Here is a 22,793-nt window from a genome sequence, read left to right as displayed (position 1 = left end):
CTGATTGTATTCTAAAGGATCAAGGTGCTAGAAAGTGACCACTGGGCAATGGATTACATTTGGGCATACAAATATATAGTACTGGGGCTAAAAGCAGATTCTTTAGTCAGTCTAGCAAAATCTAGAACTCAGTTCCACCATTTACTGGCTCATGCTGAATGAGGTATTTAACCTATCTGTGCCTCTTTTCTTATCTGTAAAAGGGCATAAGAATAGGTCCTATCCAATAGTGTTGTTGTAAAGTCTAAATGTGGAAATAGTACATAAGCATTTGATGCAGTACCTGGCACGTAACACAAGTTAGCTGTTGTCATCACACTTAGGTGAATCTAACCTCTTACCAGCCATACCTGCCTTAGAAAGTTGTACAAGGAATCAATTAATTTATTGTGTAGTGCTTCTCAGTAATGTAAAGGAGTGTTGTTTGGTTTGCATTTTACATACCTAGTTACTATTTTCATGTTCTTCCTGTGAATCATTATGATTTGCTTCCATCATGTGGATAGAGAAACAGGTTCAGGAGGGTAAATGAGTGTTTGAATTTAGATCTCCTATTCTCAGATCCTTCTTTGTTCAGAATACAGGTTCTGTAGTCACTTTGTATTTCGAGGGCTTTACTTATCTTAGAAATTCATGTAATATCTTGTCCTCTAGATTTGGTGCTTCCAGATGTGAGTTATCGGGCGGAATCCAGTGAGGGGGATCAGTCTCATAATATGGACCCTCAAGGACAAACTCTGCTGCTTTTTCTCTTTGTGGATTTCCACAGTGCATTTCCAGTCCAGCAAATGGAAATCTGGGGTAAGTATAAGAGAATGGGGTTGCCAGCTTGGGTGTGCCAAATGCTAAGAGAGAGGGAAACTTTGTGTAATGCACACATGTAAATTAGATATATTTCTGTAGAATAAAGAAGTTCAGTGAAAAACCCTGCTTAATAAAATAAATATATCCCATAGAAAAGATTCATATATTGATGCATTGCTTAAATGACGACGTTTCTAGATCTGGTTGGCCAGAAATCAGCAGACACTTCATATATATTGCTCCCTAGGGATCAGCAGTTCTCAATGTTAGCTGCACAATATTACCTGAAGAGCATCTAAAATGCTCATTCCCCAGAGATTCTGATTTCCAGATGGACTGAGGTGGGGCTCAGGGCTCAGTATGTTTAAGAATTTTTTTAATTTTTAGAGACGCTCTGTCATCCAGGCTGGAGTGCAGTTGCGCGAGCATAGCTCACTGCAACATCAAACTCCTGGGCTCAAGTGATCCTCCCACTTCAGCCTCCCAAGTAGCTGGGCCTACAGATGTATGCGACCGCACCTGGATAACTTTTTCAATTATTTTTTGTATTATTATTTTTTGTATGGAGGTCTTGCTTTGTTGCCCAGGCTGGTCTCGAACTCCTGGCTTCAAGTAATCTTCCTTCCTTGGCATCCCCAAGTGCTTGTTGGTATGTTTTTAAAGTTTCTCAGGCCAGGTGCAGTGGCTCACGCCTGTAATCTCAGCACTTTTGGAGGCCAAAGTGGGTGGATCACTTGCAGCCAGGAGTTCAAGGCCAGCCTGGCCAACACGGCGAAACCCCATCTCTACTAAAAATACAAAAATTAGCTGGCATGGTGGCGGCTTCTTGTAATCTCAGCTGTTTGGGAGGCTGAGACAGGAGAATCTCTTGAACCCAGGAGGCAGAGGTTGCAGTGAGCCGAGATTGTACCACTGCACTTCAGCCCGGGCAAGAGATTGAGACTGTGTCTCAAAAAGTAAAATAAAGTAAAGTAAAATAAAATAAAATAAAATAAAATAAAACTTCTAGGGTGATTCTGATGTATAGCAAGGCTTGGGAACTTTTCATCATCATGCTGCCTTTCCAGGTGGATTTTAAAAAAATGCACACCTAACTAGCCGGGCGAGGTGGCGGGCGCCTGTAGTCCCAGCTACTCGGGAGGCTGAGGCAGGAGAGTGGTGTGAACCCAGGAGGCGGAGCTTGCAGTGAGCTGAGATCCGGCCACTGCACTCTAGCCTGGGTGGCAGAGCGAGACTCCGTCTCAAAAAAAAAAAAATGCACACCTGTTCTTATTCAGGTATGCAACAAGGAACCTTTGGTGTTTATCTGTTAGATGGGTGATAATTTGTTATCAATCAGAAAGGTTATCTATGATAGAGATAAAACAGTGGTTTCATTTTCTGGTCCATGAAACACATGCATCAGAATCACTGGATGATGATGATGATGATGATGATTATTATTATTATTATTTTTGAGACAGAGTCTCCCTCTGTCACCCAGGCTGAAGTGCAATGGCGCGATCTTGACTCACTGCAACCTCCACCTCTCGGGTTCAAGCGATTTTCCTGCCTCAGCCTCCTGAGTAGCTGGAATTATAGGCACATGCCACCACACCTGGCTAATTTTTGTATTTTTAATAGAGACAGGGTTTCACCATGTTGGTCAGGCTGGTCTCGAACTCCTGACCTCATGATCCACCCTCCTTGGTGCCCCAAACTACTGGGATTACAGGTGTGAGCCACTGCCCCTGCCCATTATTATTATTTTTGTAGAGACAAGGTCTGAACTCCTGGGCTCAAGTGATCCTCCCACCTCGGCCTCCCAAAGTGCTCGGATTACAGGCATGAGCAACACACCTGCCTCAAGTGATTCTTAAATATAGTAAAACTTGAAAACCACTGAGCATGAGCAGGAGTTGGCTTCTTTATTTTAATCCAGTAAACCCTGAGATGTAAATTTAAGTGTTTCTCAATGCCCTTCTAATCTTTGAGGAAAGTTACAGGGAGAAGTGGAGCTTATACAAATTTGGGGAAAAGTTTGTAAGCCTCCCTTTTGGTGCTTCTGATATGTCTCTGTGTTCTCCTTTCTCTATGGGCCAGTGTGTTTTCATGGGACTCTATTCAGGCACTCCAGTGCTATTTGGTGTGGCCCTGCTCCCACTGAGTCATAAGAAAAAGACTGCTTACAACACCAGACCAAAAGAGCTCATGTTGACTGGTGTCCATTATTTATTGAACAAACCATTGTTGGCTGTGGTATTCTTCCTGCTACCTTCCTTCTGAGCCTCTCAGCAGTAAGATAAGGCAAACTTTTCCCTGCCTTTTCCCAAAACGTGCTGTACACACTGTAGGAGAGAAGCACTGTTTCCTGGGGCTCTGGCTTGTAGCTGTTTATTTGAGGAGCTAGTGGTCTTTGGTGCATGGCCGTTCCGATGATTAATGCCGGGGAATGGAAAATAGATATCTAAACTAATGTGAGGATTCCTAGGGCTGTTCCCTGTGGCCTATGCTCACACAGACAGAGGCTGGTAAGAGCAGCAACTTATTATTGTGGAAAAGACATGAGGGTGGAATCAAGAGACTTGGGTTTAATTTTAGCACTGATACCAACTTCCTCAGTGATTTTTGGGAAGCACGTCACGTAAATCAGAGCCTCCCTTTTCATATCTTTAACATGAGATTGTTAGGCTAGGCCCCATCAAAGGCGTTTCCAGGTCTAAAACCCTCTTAAGACTTAAGATCTGCTACCTTCTGGCAGTTTTTTTTTAAGGTCTGCCAGAAGGTAATCCTCAGATAATGTAAGCCTGATAACATGTTCTGATCCCTAGTGAACATTCCTTAAGAACTCAGATTCCTCAGAAACACAGTATTATCATTCTTGTACTACTGTGATAATCTGTACACTTCTGTTTAGCTTGACTCTGAAGGCCTGCAGTATCTCAGTTGTTGTACTCAGTGTTGGATTTAAAAGAAATTTATCAATGTATTAGTAAATACAGTAAGTCTCTCACATCTTACACATCTGGTAATTTAAGACTAGCCTCTGAAGAAGTTGCACAGTGAGGGGAGGTAGATATAGACATGGTGATAATTTTACCTTATCTTCCCCCTTTTCTTTCTCATATCCTTAAAAGCTTTCTCTAGAACCTCTTCTTTTAGGAAACAGATTGTTCAAAATTAGTCTGTTTCCATGTGTCTTTAAGAAAATTACTTAATTGGCCTTATGCCCACCTACCTTGTCATGGTAACTTTTCTGTGATTAACTCATTTTTTTTTTCTTGTGACTAACTCATTGTTTTCCACAATGTCAAAAGTATTTTTTGATGGTCAAAATTTTAGGAATGAACTTTGACTTTTAAATTAAATGTCTGATGGGTGCAGCACACCAACATGGCACAAGTATACATATGTAACAAACCTGCACGTTGTGCACATGTACCCTAGAACTTAAAGTATAAAAAAATAAAAAATAAAAATCTGCTCTCAAAAGGGATCTGATTTCTTGAAGCTATTCTTAAAACCAAACTATGGAAAATACCAATCTAGATGATATATTAACATAGCAATAGCAATATTTTGAAATTGTACAGTGTATATTTCAAAACACTTCATAGGCCAGGCACTGTGGCTTGGCACCTGTAATCCCAGTACTTTGAGGGGCCAAGGCAGGAGGATTGCTTGAGCCCTGGAGTTTAAGACCAGCTTGGGCAACATAGCGAGACCTCGTCTCTACATATAAAAATGTGCCAGGCATGGTGGCCCACACCTGTAATCTCCACACTTTGGGAGGCCAAGGCGGGCGGATCACCCTGAGGTCAGGAGTTTGAGACAAGTCCGGCCAACATGGCTAAACCCCGTCTCTACTAAAAATACAAAAATTAGCTGGGTGTGGTGGCAAGCAGGTGCCTGTAATCCCAGCTACTCAGGAGGCTGAGGCAAGATAATCACTTGAATCCAGGAGACGGAGGTTGCAGTGAGCTGAGATCATGCCATTGCACTCCAGCTCAGACAACAAGAGCAAAACTCTGTCTTAAAAAAAAAAAAAAAAAAAGCCAGGCATGGTGGTGGTGCACACCTGTGGTCCCAGCTATTCGGGAGGCTGAGGTGGGAGGATCACTTGAGCCCTGGTGGTCGAGGCTGCAGTGAGCCGAGATCGTGTCACTGCGCTCCAGGCTGGGCAACAAAAAAGCCCAGAAAACACTTCATGTACATTATTGCAGTTTATCTACACAACATACCTCTGAGAGCAGGTGGTATAAAGTCATTTTCTATACTGAAGAAAAGATATCATCACCACTAGTTGATGGCAGAATTGACCCTAGAATCTATGTTCTCCCTGACTCCAGCTCCAGAATCCTTTTGAGCTCACCATATATTACCTTCCCTAACAGGAAAGCCTCATGGTGCCTTATGGTAGAAAATGTTCTTCTGGCTTGCATTTTTAATACAGTCCTGGAAAAAGCCAGCCAGTTTTAGGCTGCTTCATTATATAATTCTGAACACTGTAAACAAAGAATAATCAAGAAAGATTTTCTCCAGGTGACCTGTAAATTTGGCTTCCTGTGCCTGCTGCATCGGGATCATTACATGGCGGCCTGTTGTTTGATGGCATAATTTTTTTGCCTGTTGCTCTCACGTTAGCTTTTCTGAATGAGGCTGAGCAGTGGTGCCCATGGTTACTTTAACAGAGATAATCCCCCATTTAAAAGGACCTCATACCAACAGTTCTGTGTCATCTTTGTGAATTTTAACCTTTTCTTTACCACAGTACATCTGAAAGCACTGCCACAGCAGTGATGTTCACATAGATGTAGAGCAGGGTTAGACACATTCTATAGGACATTTGCTTCTCCCTTTCTCCTCTCCTTTGGAGTCACTGGAATTGTTTATAGTACATGGTATGTATATGAATTAAACAGGATCCATTATTTGTTTCTTTAAAAAATAATGTCATTCCTCACCTTAATTTTCCTGAGCTTTCTTAGATTTATAAGTGGGAATTGGGTAGGTTTGTAAGTTGCTGGGAGATTTTGTCTTAAAAAAGGTAATTATTTGTGGATATGTAGGGGTCTCTTCTTCCAAGAGGCATCTTTTCCACTCCCAGTCCTGACTCAGAGCACATGAACAGCAATCTTGAAGTAGTTATCCTCGCTTATGGTTAATCCTTGGATAATGCAAGCCTGATACCATGTTCTGAGCCCTACTGAACATTCCTTAAGAACTCGATTCCTCAGAAACCAGTGTTACCATTCTTGAACTACTGTGATAATTTGTACACCTCTGTTTAGCTTGATTCTGAGGGCCTGCAGTTTCTCAGTTGTTGTACTGATCTCAGTACAACATCTCAGATGTTATATTGGATTTAAAAGAAATTCATCAATGTACTAGTAAAGTGTCTTAAATCTTACACATCTGGTAATTTAAGACTAGCCTTTGAAGATGCACAGTGAGGGGAGGTAGATATAGTGATAATTTTACCTTCTCCCTCCCCTTAGGAGTCTATACTTTGCTCACAGCTCATCTCAATGCCATCCTTGTGGAGAGCCACAGTGTAGTGCAAGGTTGCATCCAGTTCACCGTGGACCAGGTCTTGGAGCAACATCACCAGGCTGCCAAGGTAATAAGGAATTCACAGCCTCTTTTCTCCTATTCTTTAAGAAAAAGATAGCAAGCATATATAGCAGGCACAGGGCCCAGGAGCCCTTCTTCCCTTAATGCCCCTTCCTCTCTCCTGTCACCTGGGTGATCTTATAACGCTGCATCTAGCCTACAACTCAAACTTTAGCTTAAATGGATCACTGTAACCAGTGACTAGTAGGTGTGTTTGGGTAAATAAGGAAATAGTTAATAGGGAAAAATGGCTGATACCACACCTCTTCCTTATCCATATAATTCCCCTTCCCACACAGACTTCTGGAGCTGCTGCTTCGCTGTGTCTTACGTTCCTCCCCCATTTTCCTAATATTTTACACTACCACCTTCTCTCCTTACCTGATTTTCTAAATCCATCCATCCTGTGTACTTTTGGTAGCACATTTCTTGCCTCATATGGCCCACTATTCAGGGAAAAAACAACCACACTAAGAGAGCAGAACTAAAAGCTGTTTTTTTTTTTTCAAATAGTGTGTCTGTTTTCTTGACCAATGTCCCATTGCTTGTCTTCTCTAAATGTGTCTGTGTCAGTAAGCCACCTCTGTGAAATGTGAGAACATTTTAAAATTTTATATTAATTCCCTAAATGTTATGGTATAAAAATATGTGAGGATCTCAGTAACTTTTGTTGATGGATAGGAAGAATTGTTGAAATCCTGCTCTGATGGAAATGTGTGGGCCCTCTGGGATTCTCTAAACCACATCTTGGGATTCACGCAGTCTTCCCCTTACTTGTTATGTTTCCCAGGCTCAGCAGAAACTACAGGCCTCACTCTCAGTGGCTGTGAACTCCATCATGAGTATTCTAACTGGAAGCACTAGGAGCAGCTTCCGAAAGATGTGTCTCCAGACCCTTCAAGTTAGTAGGAGATTGGGATTGGGGATGCTTAAAAGTGGGCTTTTAAATGGGTTTGGGTTTAAAAGTGAGTTTGGGTTGGGTATGGTGGCTCATGCCTATAATCGCAACACTTTGGGAGGCCAAGGTGGGAGGATTGCTTGAGCACAGGAGTTTGACACCAGCCTGGGCAACATAGAGAGACCCTGTCTCTACAAGTAACTAAAAAATCACCCAGGTGGGATGGTGCACACCTGTGGTTACAGCTTCTCAGGAGGCTGAGGTAGGAGGATCAACTGAGCCCGGGATGTTGAGGCTGAGCCATGATCGTGCCACTACACTCCAGCCTGGGCAACAGAGTGAGACTTGTCTTAAAAAAAAAAAAAAATTGTCCAGGGTGGTGGCTCATGCCTGTAATCCCAGCACTTTGGGAGGCTGAGGCGGGTGGATGACCTGAGGTCAGGAGTTTGAGACTAGCCTGACCAACATGGTGAAACCATGTCTCTACTAAAAATACAAAAATTAGCCAGGCGTGGTGGCAGTTGCATGTAATCTCAGCTACTCGGAAGGCTGAGGCAGGATAATTGCTGGAACCTGGGTGGGGGAGATTGCAGTGAGCCGAGATCGCCCCATTGTACGCCAGCCCAGGTGACAACAGCGACACTCCATCTAAAAAAAAAAAAAAGGCTGGGCGCGGTGGCTCAAGCCTGTAATCCAAGCACTTTGGGAGGCCAAGACGGGCGGATCATGAGGTTAGAAGATCGAGACCATCCTGGCTAACACGGTGAAACCCCATCTCTACTAAAAAATACAAAAAACTAGCCGGGCGAGGTGGCGGGCGCCTGTAGTCCCAGCTACTCGGGAGGCTGAGGCAGGAGAGTGGCGTAAACCCAGGAGGCAGAGCTTGCAGTGAGCTGAGATCGCGCCACTGCACTCCAGCCTGGGCGATGGAGTGAGACTCCGTCTCAAAAAAAAAAAAAAAAAAAAAAAGCCATGATTTTAATGACATTCTACTGCTTATCTTTGTAAAATGTACAGTATTTTTAGAAACATTATTTTATTTGCACCACTGTGATGCTACATAGTACCAGGCTTAAGTTTTAAGAAATATTTGTTGAACAGTAGTATGTATACTATTTTACAAATAAGGAAACAAGTTATTTAAGATTTCTGCTTTAGGTCACACAGCTAGTTAAGAACAGAGCTAGGGTTGGGTGTGGTGGCTCACGCCTGTAATCCTAGCACTTTCAGAGGCTGAGGCAGGTGGATTGTTTGAGGTCAGGAGTTCACCAGCCTGACCAATGTGGTGAAACCCTGTCTCTACTAAAAATATAAAAATCAGCCAGGCGTGGTGGTGCACACCTGTAGTTCCAGCTGCTCAGGAGACTGAGGCAGAATTGCTGAAACCCAGGAGGTGGAGGTTGCAGTGAGCCAAGATCACCCCACTGAACTCTATCCTGGGTGACAAAGTGAGATTCCGTCTCAAAAAAGGGAAAAAAAAAAAAAAAAGGAACAGAGCTAGGACTAGATCAGTGATTCCTAATCTAATTCCTTGTTGAAGAATGCTATCTCATGGCGACAGAATACACTGGAAATAACTGAGCAACCTTAACTATTACATGTATGTGGCAATATGGAATCAGAGGCTCACGTTCAAATCCTGACTCATTGACTTATAAGTTATGTTTAGGCCTGTAGTTCTGAGACTTGTCTACAAATTGGAAAAAAATAGTAGTACCTCACAGAGTTATAAAAGTGAGAGCTAAATGTGTGCTATGGTCTGAATGTTTATATATCCCTAAAATTCATATGTTGAAATCCTAACCCCTGAACTGATAACATTAGGAGGTATGAGGCTTTGAGAAGTGATTTAGGTCATTAGGCCCTCATGAATGGGATTAGTGCCTTTATTTTTATTTTATTTTTTGAGTCGGAGTTTCACTCTTGTTGCCCAGGCTGGAGTGCAATGGCACAATCTCGGCTCACCGCAACCTCCGCCTCCAGGGTTCAAGCAAACCTCCTGCCTCAGCCTCCTGAGTAGCTGGGATTACAGGCATGCGCCACCGCGCCCGGCTAATTTTGTATTTTCAGTAGAGACAGAGTTTCTCCATATTGGTCAGGCTGGTCTCAAACTCCCGACCTCAGGTGATCCACCTGCCTTGGCCTCCCAAAGTGCTGGGATTACAGGCGTGAGCCACCTCGCCCCGCCGGATTAGTGCCTTTATAAAAGGGGCCCCAGGCCGGGCGTGGTGGTTCATGCCTGTAAGTAATCCCAGCACTTTGGGAGGCCGAGGTGGGTGGATCACCTGAGGTCAGGAGTTCCAGATCAACCTGACCAACATGGTGAAACTCTGTCTCTACTAAAAAAAAAAAAAAAAAATACAAAAACATTAGCCAGGCGTGGTGGTGGGCACCTGTAATCCCAGCTACTTGGGAGGCTGAGGCAGGAGAATCACTTGAACCTAGGAGGTGGAGGTTGTAGTGAGCCAAGATCGCACCATTACACTCTAGCTTGGGTGACAAGGGCGAAACTCTGTCCCCCTACATCCCCACCGGAAAAAAAAAAAAAACAAAAAAACCCAGAGAGACCCTTACCCCTTCTGCCATGTGAGGACACAGGGAGGAAGTGGGCAGCCTACAGCCCAGAAGAGGGCCCTCACCAGAACCTGACCATGCTGGCACTTTAATTTCAGATTCCCTGCCTCCAGCACTGTGAGAAATCAGTTTCTATTATTTACAAGCCACCCAGTCTACAGGAATTTGGTATAGCAACCCTAATGGACTAAGACAGTGTCAAAGTGCATAGCATATGGTAGATTCTCAATAAATGTTAGTGTTTCCCTTCCTTTAGGAATGTGTGCTGACCAACTGGTATTATCAATGGGCAATATATCATTCCATATTTGTTGCTTCATTTTTTTAGTATAGTTTTCTTGAAAAGCTAGTATAATACAAAAAATATTTTAAAATAATAACTAGTAAAATTTATCACTATAATTTTTACTCATTATCTCATATATAGTTGTAATCAAAGCATTCTATTTTCATATATAATTTGACATTTTCCCCATTTCAACAGTCTTAGAATTTTTAGTTAATATCCCACCGTATTGTTTAAATCTAATTTAATAAACGATTTCTCTGTTAGACATTTGTTTACATTCTTGCTTATATAGTGTTTCAGTTAATACCTTTATGTAATGTCTTGCTTCTTTCGAATTATTTTCTAGAACAAATTTCTATAAATGGAGTTATGAGCCAAAGTGTATAACACATTTATAAGCTAGTGTATTTTATCATAACTTCAACTTTCTGGGTCATGTGGATAGCACAGGGTAGTGAGAAGAACACTATATTGGGAATTCTAAGGTATCCATTAAAGCCCTAACTTTTGTACTAACTAGCTGTGAGATCTTGGGTGGGTCACTTCTTTTTTTTTTTTTTTTTTTTTTTTTTTGAGACAGAGTTTTGCTCTTATTGCCCAGGTTGGAGAGCAATGGCGCGATCTCGGCTCACCGCAACCTCTGCCTCCCAGGTTCAAGTGATTCTCCTGCCTCAGCCTCCCGAGTAGCTAGGATTACAGGCATGTGCCACCATGCCTAATTTTGTATTTTTAGTAGAGACGGGGTTTCTCCATGTTGGTCAGGCTGGTCTTGAACTCCTGACCTCAGGTGATCCATCTGCCTTGGCCTCCCAAAGGGCTGGGATTACAGGTGTGAGCCACTGCGCCCAGCCCACTTCTTTTTGAATTTCAATGTTCTCATCCATAAAATTAGTGTGTTGTATTAGGTTATTACCCTGGTCCCCTTTAATTCTAACATCCTATAATTATCTATTTAAAAGCAGAAAGCTGTTACCTATTTCCTGTGGGTGCAAACTGTATTATTTTGTTCCTCTCCTCCCTAAAAGACTTGTCAGAAAAAAAAAAGAGTCTCATATCAGCCTCAGTTATGCAGTAGAACCTGTGCTGTCTTGGAAACTCTTCTTATAGAAGAGCAGTTTATATAACCCCTTCATGAACAGATGGATCTTCTGGATATTCATCTCCTACAGAGATGGGAGAACAGGCCAGGTGCAGTGGCTCACACCTGTAATCCCAGCACTTTGGGAGGCTGAGATGGGTGGATCACCTGAGGTCAGGAGTTCGAAACCAGCCTGGCCAACATAGTGAAACCCGTCTCTACTAAAAATACAAAAATGAGCTGGGTGTGGTGGTGCATGCCTGTAGTCCCAGCTACTCGGGAGGCTGAAGCAGGAGAATCACTTGAACCTGGGAGGCGGAGGCTACAGTGAACCAAGATTGTGCCACAGAACTCTAGCCTGGGTGACAGAGCGAGACTCTGTCTCAAAAAAAAAAAAAAAAAAAGATGGGAGAACAAAGACCTTCTCTGAAGGATCTTGCTTAGATGACAGAAGTGGGAAGACATATAGGAGTCACAACTGCCTGTCTTATACCAAGTAGCTCAGGCCTTCTTTTTACCTCTCCTGCCTTCATGAAGACTAAGAAAACTCCTAACTTTAATGGCTTGCCTACTATATGCCTCCTCTTCTCCCTGTATTAACTGTGTGTGAGAGCTTCCCCCCTTGGTTTCCAGTATTGGAACTCAGTATGTTCTATTTCTGGCCCATTTTAGGCAGCTGACACACAAGAGTTTGGGACCAAACTGCACAAAGTATTTCGTGAGATCACTCAGCACCAATTTCTTCACCACTGCTCATGTGAGGTGAAGCAGGTAAGTGTAAATAATCAGTACTTTGGTGGGAATCTTCCATTTTGATATATGGGAATCCTGAATTGAGGGTGGGTAGGTACAAGTGTTTCAGACTGCATAATCTGAGGTCAGCTTTTCAGCAAGGAAGTCTGTGAAACAAAATCATCTGTTTTCTATCTCTCAGGAACGACTATCCCACTGGTTGCCTGGTGTCCCATATCTTGAAAGCCGTTGTTTCATACGTTGTATCCAGGATTTTTGTTATTTCAGGCCCAAGGGTAGATTCAGTCCCTGTTACACCATCTTGTCCAGAAGACACTGTAGGATAACTTCATCTTTAATCTCTCTTATTTATTCATCCTATAATTTTAGTTCCAGATAAGTCAATCCTACTGACTGGAGCCAAGAGAGCCAGAAAAGTGGGCTTCAGTTAGACGACTACCACCAGCTAAACTTGGAATCTGGAGAAACAGAATTTCCTGCTAGGATCTCCCTTCACTCATTAGAGGAGACCATCACAAAACCAGTTAAAAGCTATTTGACCTCCTTGAGGGTAAAGACCCCAACTAAGAAAATTCTAGATCTCCAGCATCCAAAAAGGTGAAAAGATAAAAGTGGATTTTTTTGTTTGTTTTTTTGGGGTTTTTTTGGTTTGTTTTTTTTTTTTTGAGATGGAGTCTCCCTCTGTTGCCTAGGCTGGAGTGCAGTGGCATGACCTCGGCTCACTGCAACCTCTGCCTCCCAGGTTCAAGCGATTCTCCTGCCTCAGCCTCCCGAGTAGCTGAGACTACAGGCGCCCACTACCACGCCAGGCTAATTTTTGTATTTTTAGTAGAGATGGGGTTTCACGATGTTGGCCAGGCTGTTCTCAAACTCCTGACCTCAGGTGATCCGCCCACCTTGGCCTCCCAAAGTACTGGGATAACAGGCTCAAGCCACTGTGCCCGGCCCATAATTGACTTTTTTTTTTTTCTTATTATTATTATACTTTAAGTTGTAGCATACATGTGCATAACGTGCAGGTTTGTTACATATGTATACTTGTGCCATGTTGGTGTGCTGCACCCATCAACTCGTCAGCACCCATCAACTCGTCCTTTACATTCTTTACGTCCTTGCCATAATTGACTTTTTAAAGCACAAATAGTAACACTGTATTATAATATTTATTACCTATGGAGAAGTAAAATATATGACAATAATAGCACAAAGACCAAGAGGAAAGAAATGGAAATATACTATTGTAAGGTATTATACTATATGTGGAGTGATATAATACTAATTGAAGGTAAACTGATAAATCAAACCCACAGTGAAATACCACGTTATATTTACTACAACATTATTATTTAAAAAATAGAAATTAAGCATTAGTAAAGATGGGGAGAAATTAGAATCCTTGTGCATGTTAGGTGGGAAAGTAAAATGGTACAGGTGCTGTCGAAAAAAAAAATAAATAAAAATTAAAAATAAATAAATAAAAGGAACCAGCTGGACATGGTGGCTCATTCCTGTAATCCCAGCACTTTGGAAGGTCAAGACAGGTGGATCGCTTGAGCTCAGGAGTTCAAGACCAGCCTGGACAACATGGTGAAACCCTGTCTCTACAAAAAAAGAAAAAGAAAAAAAATTAGCCAGACATGGTGACATACACTTGTAGTTCTGGCTACTTGGGAGGCTAAGGTGGAAGGATTGCTTGAGCCTGGGAGGTCAAGGCTGCAGTGACCCAAGAATGTGCCACTGTACTCCACCTGGGTGACAGAGCCAGACACTGTCTCAAAAACAAATAAATAAAAGGAACCATTAAAATAACACAACAAGGCCGGGCGTGGTGGCTCACGGCTGTAATCCCAGCACTTTGGGAGGTCGAGGCGGGCAGATCACCTGAGGTCAGGAGTTCGAGACCAGCCTGGCCAACATGGCGAAACCCCATCTCTACTAAAAATACAAAAATTAGCCGGGTGTGGTGGTGCGTGCCTGTCATCCCAGCTACTCAGGCGAGTGAGGCAGGAGAATCACTTGAACCTGGGAGACGGAGGTTGCAGTAAGCCGAGATCGCGCCATTGCACTATAGCCTGGGCAACAAAAGTGAAATTCTGTTTCAAAATGAATAAATAAAACAAAATAACACAACAAGGAGTTGTAAGTCAAAAAAGGAAATAAAATGAGAATCATAAAAACTCAACCCAAAAGACAGAATGGCCAGGTGCAGTGGCTCACACCTCTAATTCCAGCACTTTGGGAGGCTGAGACGGGCGGATCACTTGAGGTCAGGAGTTCAAGGCCAACATTGTGAAACCCCATCTCTACTAAAAAAATTAAAAATAAATAAAAATTAGCCCGGCATGGTGGCTTGCACCCGTAATCCCAGCTCCTTGGGAAGCTGATGCAGGAGAATTGCCTGAAGCCCAGGGGCAGAGGTTGCAGTGAGCCAAGATCGTGCTACCGCACTCCAGCCTGGGCAACAGAGTGAGACTCTGTCTCCAATAAAGACGGCAGAAAATGAGGAAAAGGGAACAGAGCACATGAGACTAATAGAAAACACTTATCAAGATGATATATTTAAACACTATCATATCAACTATTCCATTAAATGTTAATGGTCTTGCCAAGCGCAGTGGCTCAGCCTGTAATCCCAGCACGTTGGGAGGCCAAGACAGGCAGATTGCTTGAGCTCAGGAGTTCAAGACTAGCCTGGCCAACACGGTGAAACCCCATCTCTACAAAGTATTAAAAAATTAGGCCAGGCATGGTGGCTCACATCTGTAATCCCAGCACTTTAGGAGGTCAAGGTGGATGGATCACTTGAGGTCAGGACTTCGAGAGCAACCTGGCCAATATGGTGAAACCCCGTCTCTACTAAAAATATAAAAATTAGCCAGGTGTGTTGGCACACACTGTAGTCCCAGCTATTTGGGAGACTGAACCCAGGAAGCGGGGGTTGCAGTGAGCCAAGATCACGCTACTGCACTCCAGTCTAGGCATTGCAGCGATACTCCATCTCAAAAAACAAAAAAAAAATTGCCGGGCGCGGTGGCTCAAGCCTGTAATCTCAGCACTTTGGGAGGCTGAGGTGGGCGGATCACGAGGTCAGGAGATCGAGACCATCCTGTCTAACACGGTGAAACCCCGTCTCTACTAAAAAAATACAAAAAACTAGCCGGGCGAGGTGGCAGGCATCTGTAGTCCCAGCTACTTGGGAGGCTGAGGCAGGAGAATGGCGTAAACCCAGGAGGTGGAGCTTGCAGTGAGCTGAGATCCGGCCACTGTACTCCAGCCTGGGTGACAGAGCAAGACTCCGTCTCAAAAAAAAAAAAAAATTAGCTGAGGCCAGGCACAGTGGCTCACGCCTGCAATCCTAGCACTTTTTGGGGCCAAGGCAGGTGGATCACTTGAGGCCAGGAGTTTGAGACCAGCCTGACCAACATGGTGAAATTCTGTCTCTACTAAAAATACAAAAATTAGCTGGGTGTGGTGGCACATACCTGTTGTCCCAGCTACTGGGGAGGTTGAGGCAGGAGAATCCCTTGAACCCCGGAGGCGAAGGCTGCAGTGAGCCGAGATTGCACCATTGCACTCCAGCCTGGGCAACAGAGCGAGACTCCATCTCAAAAAGAAGGAAAAAAAATTAGCTCGGTGTGGTGATGTGCACCTGTAGTCTCAGCCACTTGGGAGGCTGAGGCAGGGAGGATCACTTGAGAATGGGAGGCAGAGGTTGCAGTGAACAGGATTGCACCATTGCACTCCAGCCTCGGTGACAGGGTGAGACCCTGTCTCCAAAAAAAAAAAAAAGTAAATGGTCTGAATAATCCAATTAAAAGGCAGAGATTTACACCTTATACAAAAATTAATTCAAGATGGATTAAATACTTAAATGTTAGACCTAAAACCATAAAAACCCTAGAAAACCATAAAAATTCTAGAAGAAAACCTAGGCAATACCATTCAGGACATAGGCATGGGCAAGGACTTCATGACTAAAACACCAAAAGCAATGGCAACAAAAGCCAAAATAGACAAATGAGATCTAATTAAAGAGCCTCTGCACAGCAAAATAAACTACCATCAGAGTGAACAGGCAACTTACAGAATGGGAGAAAAATTTTTGCAATCTACCCATCTGACAAAGGGCTAATATCCAGAATCTACAAATAACTTAAACAAATATACAAGAAAAAAATCAAACAACCCCATCAAAAAGTGGGCAAAGGATACAAACAAACACTTCTCAAAAGAAGACATTTATGCAGCCAACAGACACATGAAAAAATGCTCATCATCTAGGCCGGGCGCGGTGGCTCAAGCCTGTAATCCCAGCACTTTGGGAGGCCGAGATGGGCGGATCATGAGGTCAGGAGATCGAGACCATCCTGGCTAACAAGGTGAAACCCCATCTCTACTAAAAATACAAAAAATTAGCCGGGCGTGGTGGCAGGCGCCTGTAGTCCCAGCTACTCGGGAGGCTGAGGCAGGAGAATGGCGTGAACCCGGGAGCTGGAGCTTGCAGTGAGCTGAGATCAGGCCACTGCACTCCAGCCTGGGCCACAGAGCCAGACTTGGTTTCAAAAAAAACAAAAAACAAAAAACAAAAAAAATGCTCATCATCACTGACCATCAGAGAAATGCAAATCAAAACCACAATGAAATACCATCTCACACCAGTTACAATGGCAATCATTAAAAAGTCAGGAAACAACAGGTGCTTCAGAGGATGTGGAGAAATAGGAACACTTTTACACGTTGGTGGGACTGTAAACTAGTTCAACCATTGTGGAAGACAGTGTGGCAATTCCTCAAGGATCTAGAACTAGAAATACCATTTGACCCAGTGATCCCATTACTGGTTATATACACAAAGGAGTATAAATCATGCTGCTATAAAGACACATGCACACATATGTTTATTGTGGCAGTATTCACAATAGCAAAGATTGGAACCAACCCAAATGTCCATCAATGATAGACTTGATTAAGAAAATGTTGCACATATACACATGGAATGCTATGCAGCCATAAAAAAGAGATGAGTTCATGTCCTTCGTAGGGACATGGATGAAGCTGGAAACCATCTTTCTGAGCAAAACCATCATTCTGAGCAAACTATTGCAAGGACAGAAAACTAAACACCGCATGTTCTCACTCATAGGTAGGAACTGAACAATGAGAACACTTGGACATAGGGTAGGGAACATCACACACCAGGGCCTGTCGTGGGGTTGGGGGAGGGGGTAGGGATAGGATTAGGAGAAATACCTAATGTTAATGGGTGTAGCATACCAACATGGCACATGTATACATATGTAATCTGCACGTTGTACACATGTACCCTAGAACTTAAAGTATAATAAAAGACACACACACACACACACACACACACACACACACAAAGGCAGAGACTGTTAGACTGGGTAAAGAAGCAAGAGCCAACAACATGCATCTACAAGAATCTCACTTTAAATATAAAGACAGAAAAAAATTCAAAGTATAGAAAAAGATATGCCATGCTTACCCTAATAAAATAGAGCTGAAGAAGCTATTGTAATATCAAAGTAGATTTCAGATCAAAGCATATTACCCGGGATTAAGAGAGTGATTTCATAATGAAAAGATCAATTAATCACAAAGACAATAGTCCTAAACATTCATGCACATTTTTTTTCTTTTTTTCTTTTTTCCTCTTTCATGCACATGTTAAGAGAGCTTTAAAATACATGATACAGGCCGGGCACTGTGGTTCATGCCTGTAATTCCAGCACTTTGGGAGGCCAAAGTGGGGGGATCACAAGGTCAGGAGTTTGAGAGCAGCCTGGCCAACATGGTGAAACCCCATCTCTACTAAAAATATAAAAATTAGCCTGGCATGGTGGCGCACACCTATAATCCCAGCTACTCGGAGGGAGTGGGGGGTCTGAGGAAGAATTGCTTGAATACAGGAGGCAGAGGTTGCAGTGAGCTGAGATCATGCCACTGCACTCCAGCCAGAGTGACAGAGTAAGACTCTGTCTTGGGGAAGCACGGGGCAGCGGTGGGGGGTGGGGGGAAACATGATACAGGCCATGTGTGGTGGCTATGCCTGTAATCCCAGCACTTTGGGAGGCCGAGGTAGGTGGACCACCTGAGGTCAGGAGTTCGAGACCAGCCTGGCCAACATAGTGAAACCCCGTCTCTACTAAAAATACAAAAATTAGCTGGGTGTGGCGACATGCGCCTGTAATTCCAGCTACTTAGGAGGCTGAGGCGGGAGAATTGCTTGAACCCGGGAGACAGGGGTTGCAGTGAACCAAGATCACACCACTGCACTTCAGCCTGGGCGACAGTGAGACTCTGTCCCAAAGAAAACAAATAAAACCATGATACAGGGGGGCTGGGAATGATGGCTCACGCCTGTAATCCCAACACTTTGGGAAGCCGAGGCAGGTGGATTACTTGACCCCAGGAGTTCAAGACCAGCCTGGGTAACATGGCAAAACCCGTCTCTACAAAAAAAGAGAAAAATTAGCCAGGCATGGTGGCACATACCTGTAGTCCCAGCTACTTGGGAAGCTGAGGTAGAAGAATTGCATGAGCCCAGGAGGCAGAGGTTGCCATGAGCTAAAATCACATCACTACACTCCAATCTAGGTGGCAGCGAGACCCTGCCTCAAAAATAAATAAAATAAATAAATATACATAAAACTAATAGAACTATAAGGAGAAATAGACAAATCCAAAATTATATTTCAAGATTTCAACAATAATTCTCTCAATAATTGATAGTTTTGATAAGTAGAGACAAAGTCAGAACAATGCTTTCAATCACTTTGACCTAACTGGCATTTATAAAAACACTCTGTTCAGCCACAGAAGAAGAATATGCATTCTTTTCAAGTGCATAAGGCACTTTTAGCAAGATAGAACATATTCTAAGGCATTAAATATGTCTCAATACATTTTTAAAGGATCTAAGTCATAAAAGTATGTTTCTGACTATAATAGAATTATTACAGCAAAATCAGTAACAGAAATCTAGAAAATCCCTAAATATTTGGAAACTAAATGACACATTTTTAAATAACCTATGAGTTAAACACAGAAATCAAAGCGATATTAGAAATATTTTAATTAAATGGAAAAGCAAATTATCAAAATTTGTGGGATGCAGCTGATGTAGTATTCAGAGGGGAAAATGCCTGTGTTAGAAAAGAAAAAAAGGCTCAAATCCATGATACCACTTTCCAACTGAAACTGGAATAAGAAGAGCAAATTAAACACAAATTAAACAGAAGAAATGAAATAATAAAGATCAGAAGGGAAATCAGTAACATAGAAACCAGAAAAAACAATAGAGAAAAATCAATGAAACTAAAAGGGGGCTCATTTAGAAGATTAACAAAATTGATAAACATTTAGCCAGACTAATCAGAATAAAAAGAATGAACACAAATTGTCACTATCAGAAATCAGAAAGGTAGCATCAGATATTAAAAGGATTATCAGAATATTTTGAACAACTTTACAGTACATGTGACAACTTAGATGAAATGGACAAATCCATTGAAAGATACGAAGTTCACTCAAGAAGAAGTACCCCATGAACCTGATAGTTCTGTATCTATTTTTAAAATTGAATGTTTAAAAATCTTACCATAATATCCTCAATATATAAAGAACTCTTTTTTAAAACTCATTAATAAAAACACAACCCAGTTTTTTTAAATGGGCAAAATATTTGAACACACTTCACAAAAGAAGCTACAGATACACAAATGGCAGATAAAGATGTAAGATGCCCAACATCATCAGTCGCAACAAAAGTTCAAAGAACCACAATGAGGTAATCATTTCACACCACTGGAATAAAAGGACTGACTATGCCACATGTTGACAAGCATGTGGAAGAATGAACTCACATACACTGTTTGTGGAAATGAAAAATGGTACAAGCACTTTGGAGAAGAGCAGTTTCTTAAAAAGTTAAATACACACCCATCCTATGACCGAATAGTTCTTTCACTCCTAGGTATTTACCCAAGAGAAATGAAAGCATATCTCCACACAAAGACTTGTACACAAATCTTCATGGCCCTTTTGTTATAGCCCCCAAAATGAGAAACAACCCAGTATCAACAGGGAAATGGATAAACAAATTGTAATAGATTCATATAAAGGAATACTATGTGGCAATAAAAGGAAAGAACTATTGATACACACAGTGACATGGATGAATCTCTGAGTAGCATGGCGCATGAAAAAATGGAGAAATAAAGGAGTATATACTGTTTGATTGCACTTACATATAATTCTATAAAATGCCAACTAATCTATACAGGTCAGTGGTTACTAGAGGATGGGAGGTGGAAGAGTTGGAGGGAATGATTATAAAGGACAGCAGGACACTTGCAGGGAGATGAGTATGTTCATTATGTTGACTGTGATGGTTTCACAGGTATGTACATGTGTACTTAAAAACTGTACATTTTTGGCTGGGCACAGTGGCTCAAGCCTGTAATCCCAGCACTTTGGGACGCCGAGGTGGGTGGATCACGAGGTCAGGAGTTCAAGACCAGTCTGGCTAAGATGATGAAACCTCGTCTCTACTAAAAATATTTTAAAAATTAGCTGGGCGTGGTGGCAGACCACTATAATCCCAGCTACTTGGGTGGCTGAGACAGGAGAATTGCTTGAACCCAGGTGGCAGAGGTTGCAGTGAGCTGAGATCATGCCACTGCACTCCAGCCTGGGCGACAGGGTGAGACTCTGTCTCAAAAAAAAAATATATACATTTTCTATATATGCAGTTTACTCTGTTAGTTTATATCTCAATAGGTATAAAAACTATAGACACTATTTCTAAGAAAATGAGTAACGGCCTTTGGTACCTCCACTGCATCTACTCTGTACCTTGTACTTCTGCTTGCCTGATTGGGTGGGGAAGTTCAGGTGCCCAGGCACCCAAGAATCAAAGCATCTCGTGGACTTGACCATCCTTTTCAGTGTGACCAGAGAGGCACAGAGCAGCAGTAAAGCCGTCAGTGCTCCCTTCACCACACCTTTCATGGCTGGCTGTGCTTTCTAGGATGCACTTCCCAGGAATGCGTCTGCCATTCCTTTCAGCTGCTTCACTGCACATACTCTTGCCAGTTTCCCTCTGACTTGGAAAGCTGCTGTCCACGCCTTGCGCAAATAAAGCTAAAATCCATTATATCAGTTTCCTGGGAATGCTGTCAGAAATTAACATCAACTTGAAGGTTTAAGAACAACCCAAGGGCCGGGCGCGGTGGCTCAAGCCTGTAATCCCAGCACTTTGGGAGGCCGAGACGGGCGGATCACGAGGTCAGGAGATCGAGACCATCCTGGCTGACACGGTGAAACCCCATCTCTACTAAAAAATACGAAAACTTAGCCGGGCGAGGTGGCGGGCGCCTGTAGTCCCAGCTACTCGGGAGGCTGAGGCAGGAGAATGGCGTAAACCCGGGAGGTGGAGCTTGCAGTGAGCTGAGATCCGGCCACTGCACTCCAGCCTGGGCGACAGAGCGAGACTCCGTCTCAAAAAAAAAAAAAAAGAACAACCCAAATTTATTCTGCCACAGTTCTAGAGGGCAGAAGTCCAAAATCAAGGTGTTCGTAGGGCCACACTCCCTCCAAAGTTACTAGAGGAGAGTGCTTCCTTGCCTTGCCTCTTCTAGCTTCTGATAAAAACTGTTCCTTGGTTTCTTGTAGCTTGCATAACTCCAAACTGTAACTCCATCTTCACATTGCTTTCTCCCTGTCTCTCAAATCTGTGTTTTTTTTTTTTTTTTTTTTTTTTTTGAGACTGAGTCTTGCTCTGTTGCCTAGACTAGGGTGCAGTGGCACGATCTCGGCTCACTGCAACCTCCACCTCCTGTGTTCAAGTGATTCTTCTGCCTCAGCCTCCCGAGTAGCTGGGATTACAGGCGCCTACCACCATGCCCGACTAATTTTTGTATTTTTAGTAGAGACAGGGTTTTGCCATGTTGGCCAGGCTGGTCTTGAACTCCTAACCTCAAATGATCTGGCCGCTTTTTGGCCCTCTCAAAGTGCTGAGATTACAGGCAGGTAATTAGGGATTTAGGGCCCACCCTAAATCCAGGCTGATCCCATCCTGCAATCCGGAATTACAATTTGAGACTTTTCTCAAGCTCACATTCACAAATTCTGGGGGTTAGGATTTGGACATATTTGGGGTGGGGGAGAATGCAGTTCACTACAGCCATCCACATCTTCAGCTTTCTAGGGACAGGTTCAGGGTAAGGCATGTGCTGTTATCATAGAACCCAGGATATATGGGCAGAGGGACTCCTCAGGATCTAGGAGTGTTTCAGCCTCTGAATTCCTTTTACTTGGGCCTCTGTAGTACCCCAGTAAGACCTAAAAAAGGTAATCTGGGCCAGGCGCAGTGGCTCACTCCTGTAATCTCAGCACTCTGGGAGGGCAAGGTAGGTGGATCACTTGAGGTCAGGAGTTTGAAACCTGCCTGGCCAACATGACAAAATCCGGTCTCTACTAAAAATAAAAAAATTAGCTGGGCCTGCTGGCACACGCTTTGTAAGTCTCAGCTACTCAGGAGGGTGAGACATGAGAATTGCTTGAACCTAGGGGGTGGAGGTTGCAGTGAGCCAAGATCGTGCCACTGCACTCCAGACTGGGTGACAAAGCAAGACTCTTGTCTCAAAAAAAAAAAAAAAAAAAAAAAAAAAAAAGATCTGACCTGTTTTACCCTGTTCTTTTGCTATAGTCATGGCTCATAGCCTCAGGGCCATTCATAGCCCAATTAATTTGGCAGATGGCTAGTGAACTCAAGGTCTTAC

The 22,793-nt window shown here is 43.0% G+C and overlaps 1 protein-coding gene across 1 annotated transcript in view; it reads left to right on the top strand.

Annotated features, from left to right (window-relative positions):
• The window catches only part of TOP6BL (TOP6B like initiator of meiotic double strand breaks), a 103,059-nt gene that overhangs the window by 71,369 nt on the left and 8,897 nt on the right, over nt 1–22,793 (top strand). Inside the window, exons 10-13 of the mRNA XM_071074209.1 lie at nt 655–801; nt 6,282–6,403; nt 7,187–7,297; nt 11,908–12,006. Of these exons, the coding sequence (XP_070930310.1) occupies nt 655–801; nt 6,282–6,403; nt 7,187–7,297; nt 11,908–12,006 (479 nt within the window). The remainder of the gene's footprint in view (nt 1–654; nt 802–6,281; nt 6,404–7,186; nt 7,298–11,907; nt 12,007–22,793) is intronic.

Source organism: Macaca nemestrina, chromosome 12 (genome assembly GCF_043159975.1).
Source record: "Macaca nemestrina isolate mMacNem1 chromosome 12, mMacNem.hap1, whole genome shotgun sequence".
Lineage (NCBI taxonomy): Eukaryota > Metazoa > Chordata > Mammalia > Primates > Cercopithecidae > Macaca > Macaca nemestrina.
Note: the sequence above shows the minus strand (reverse complement) of the source record. Positions and strands in the feature narration are given on the sequence as shown.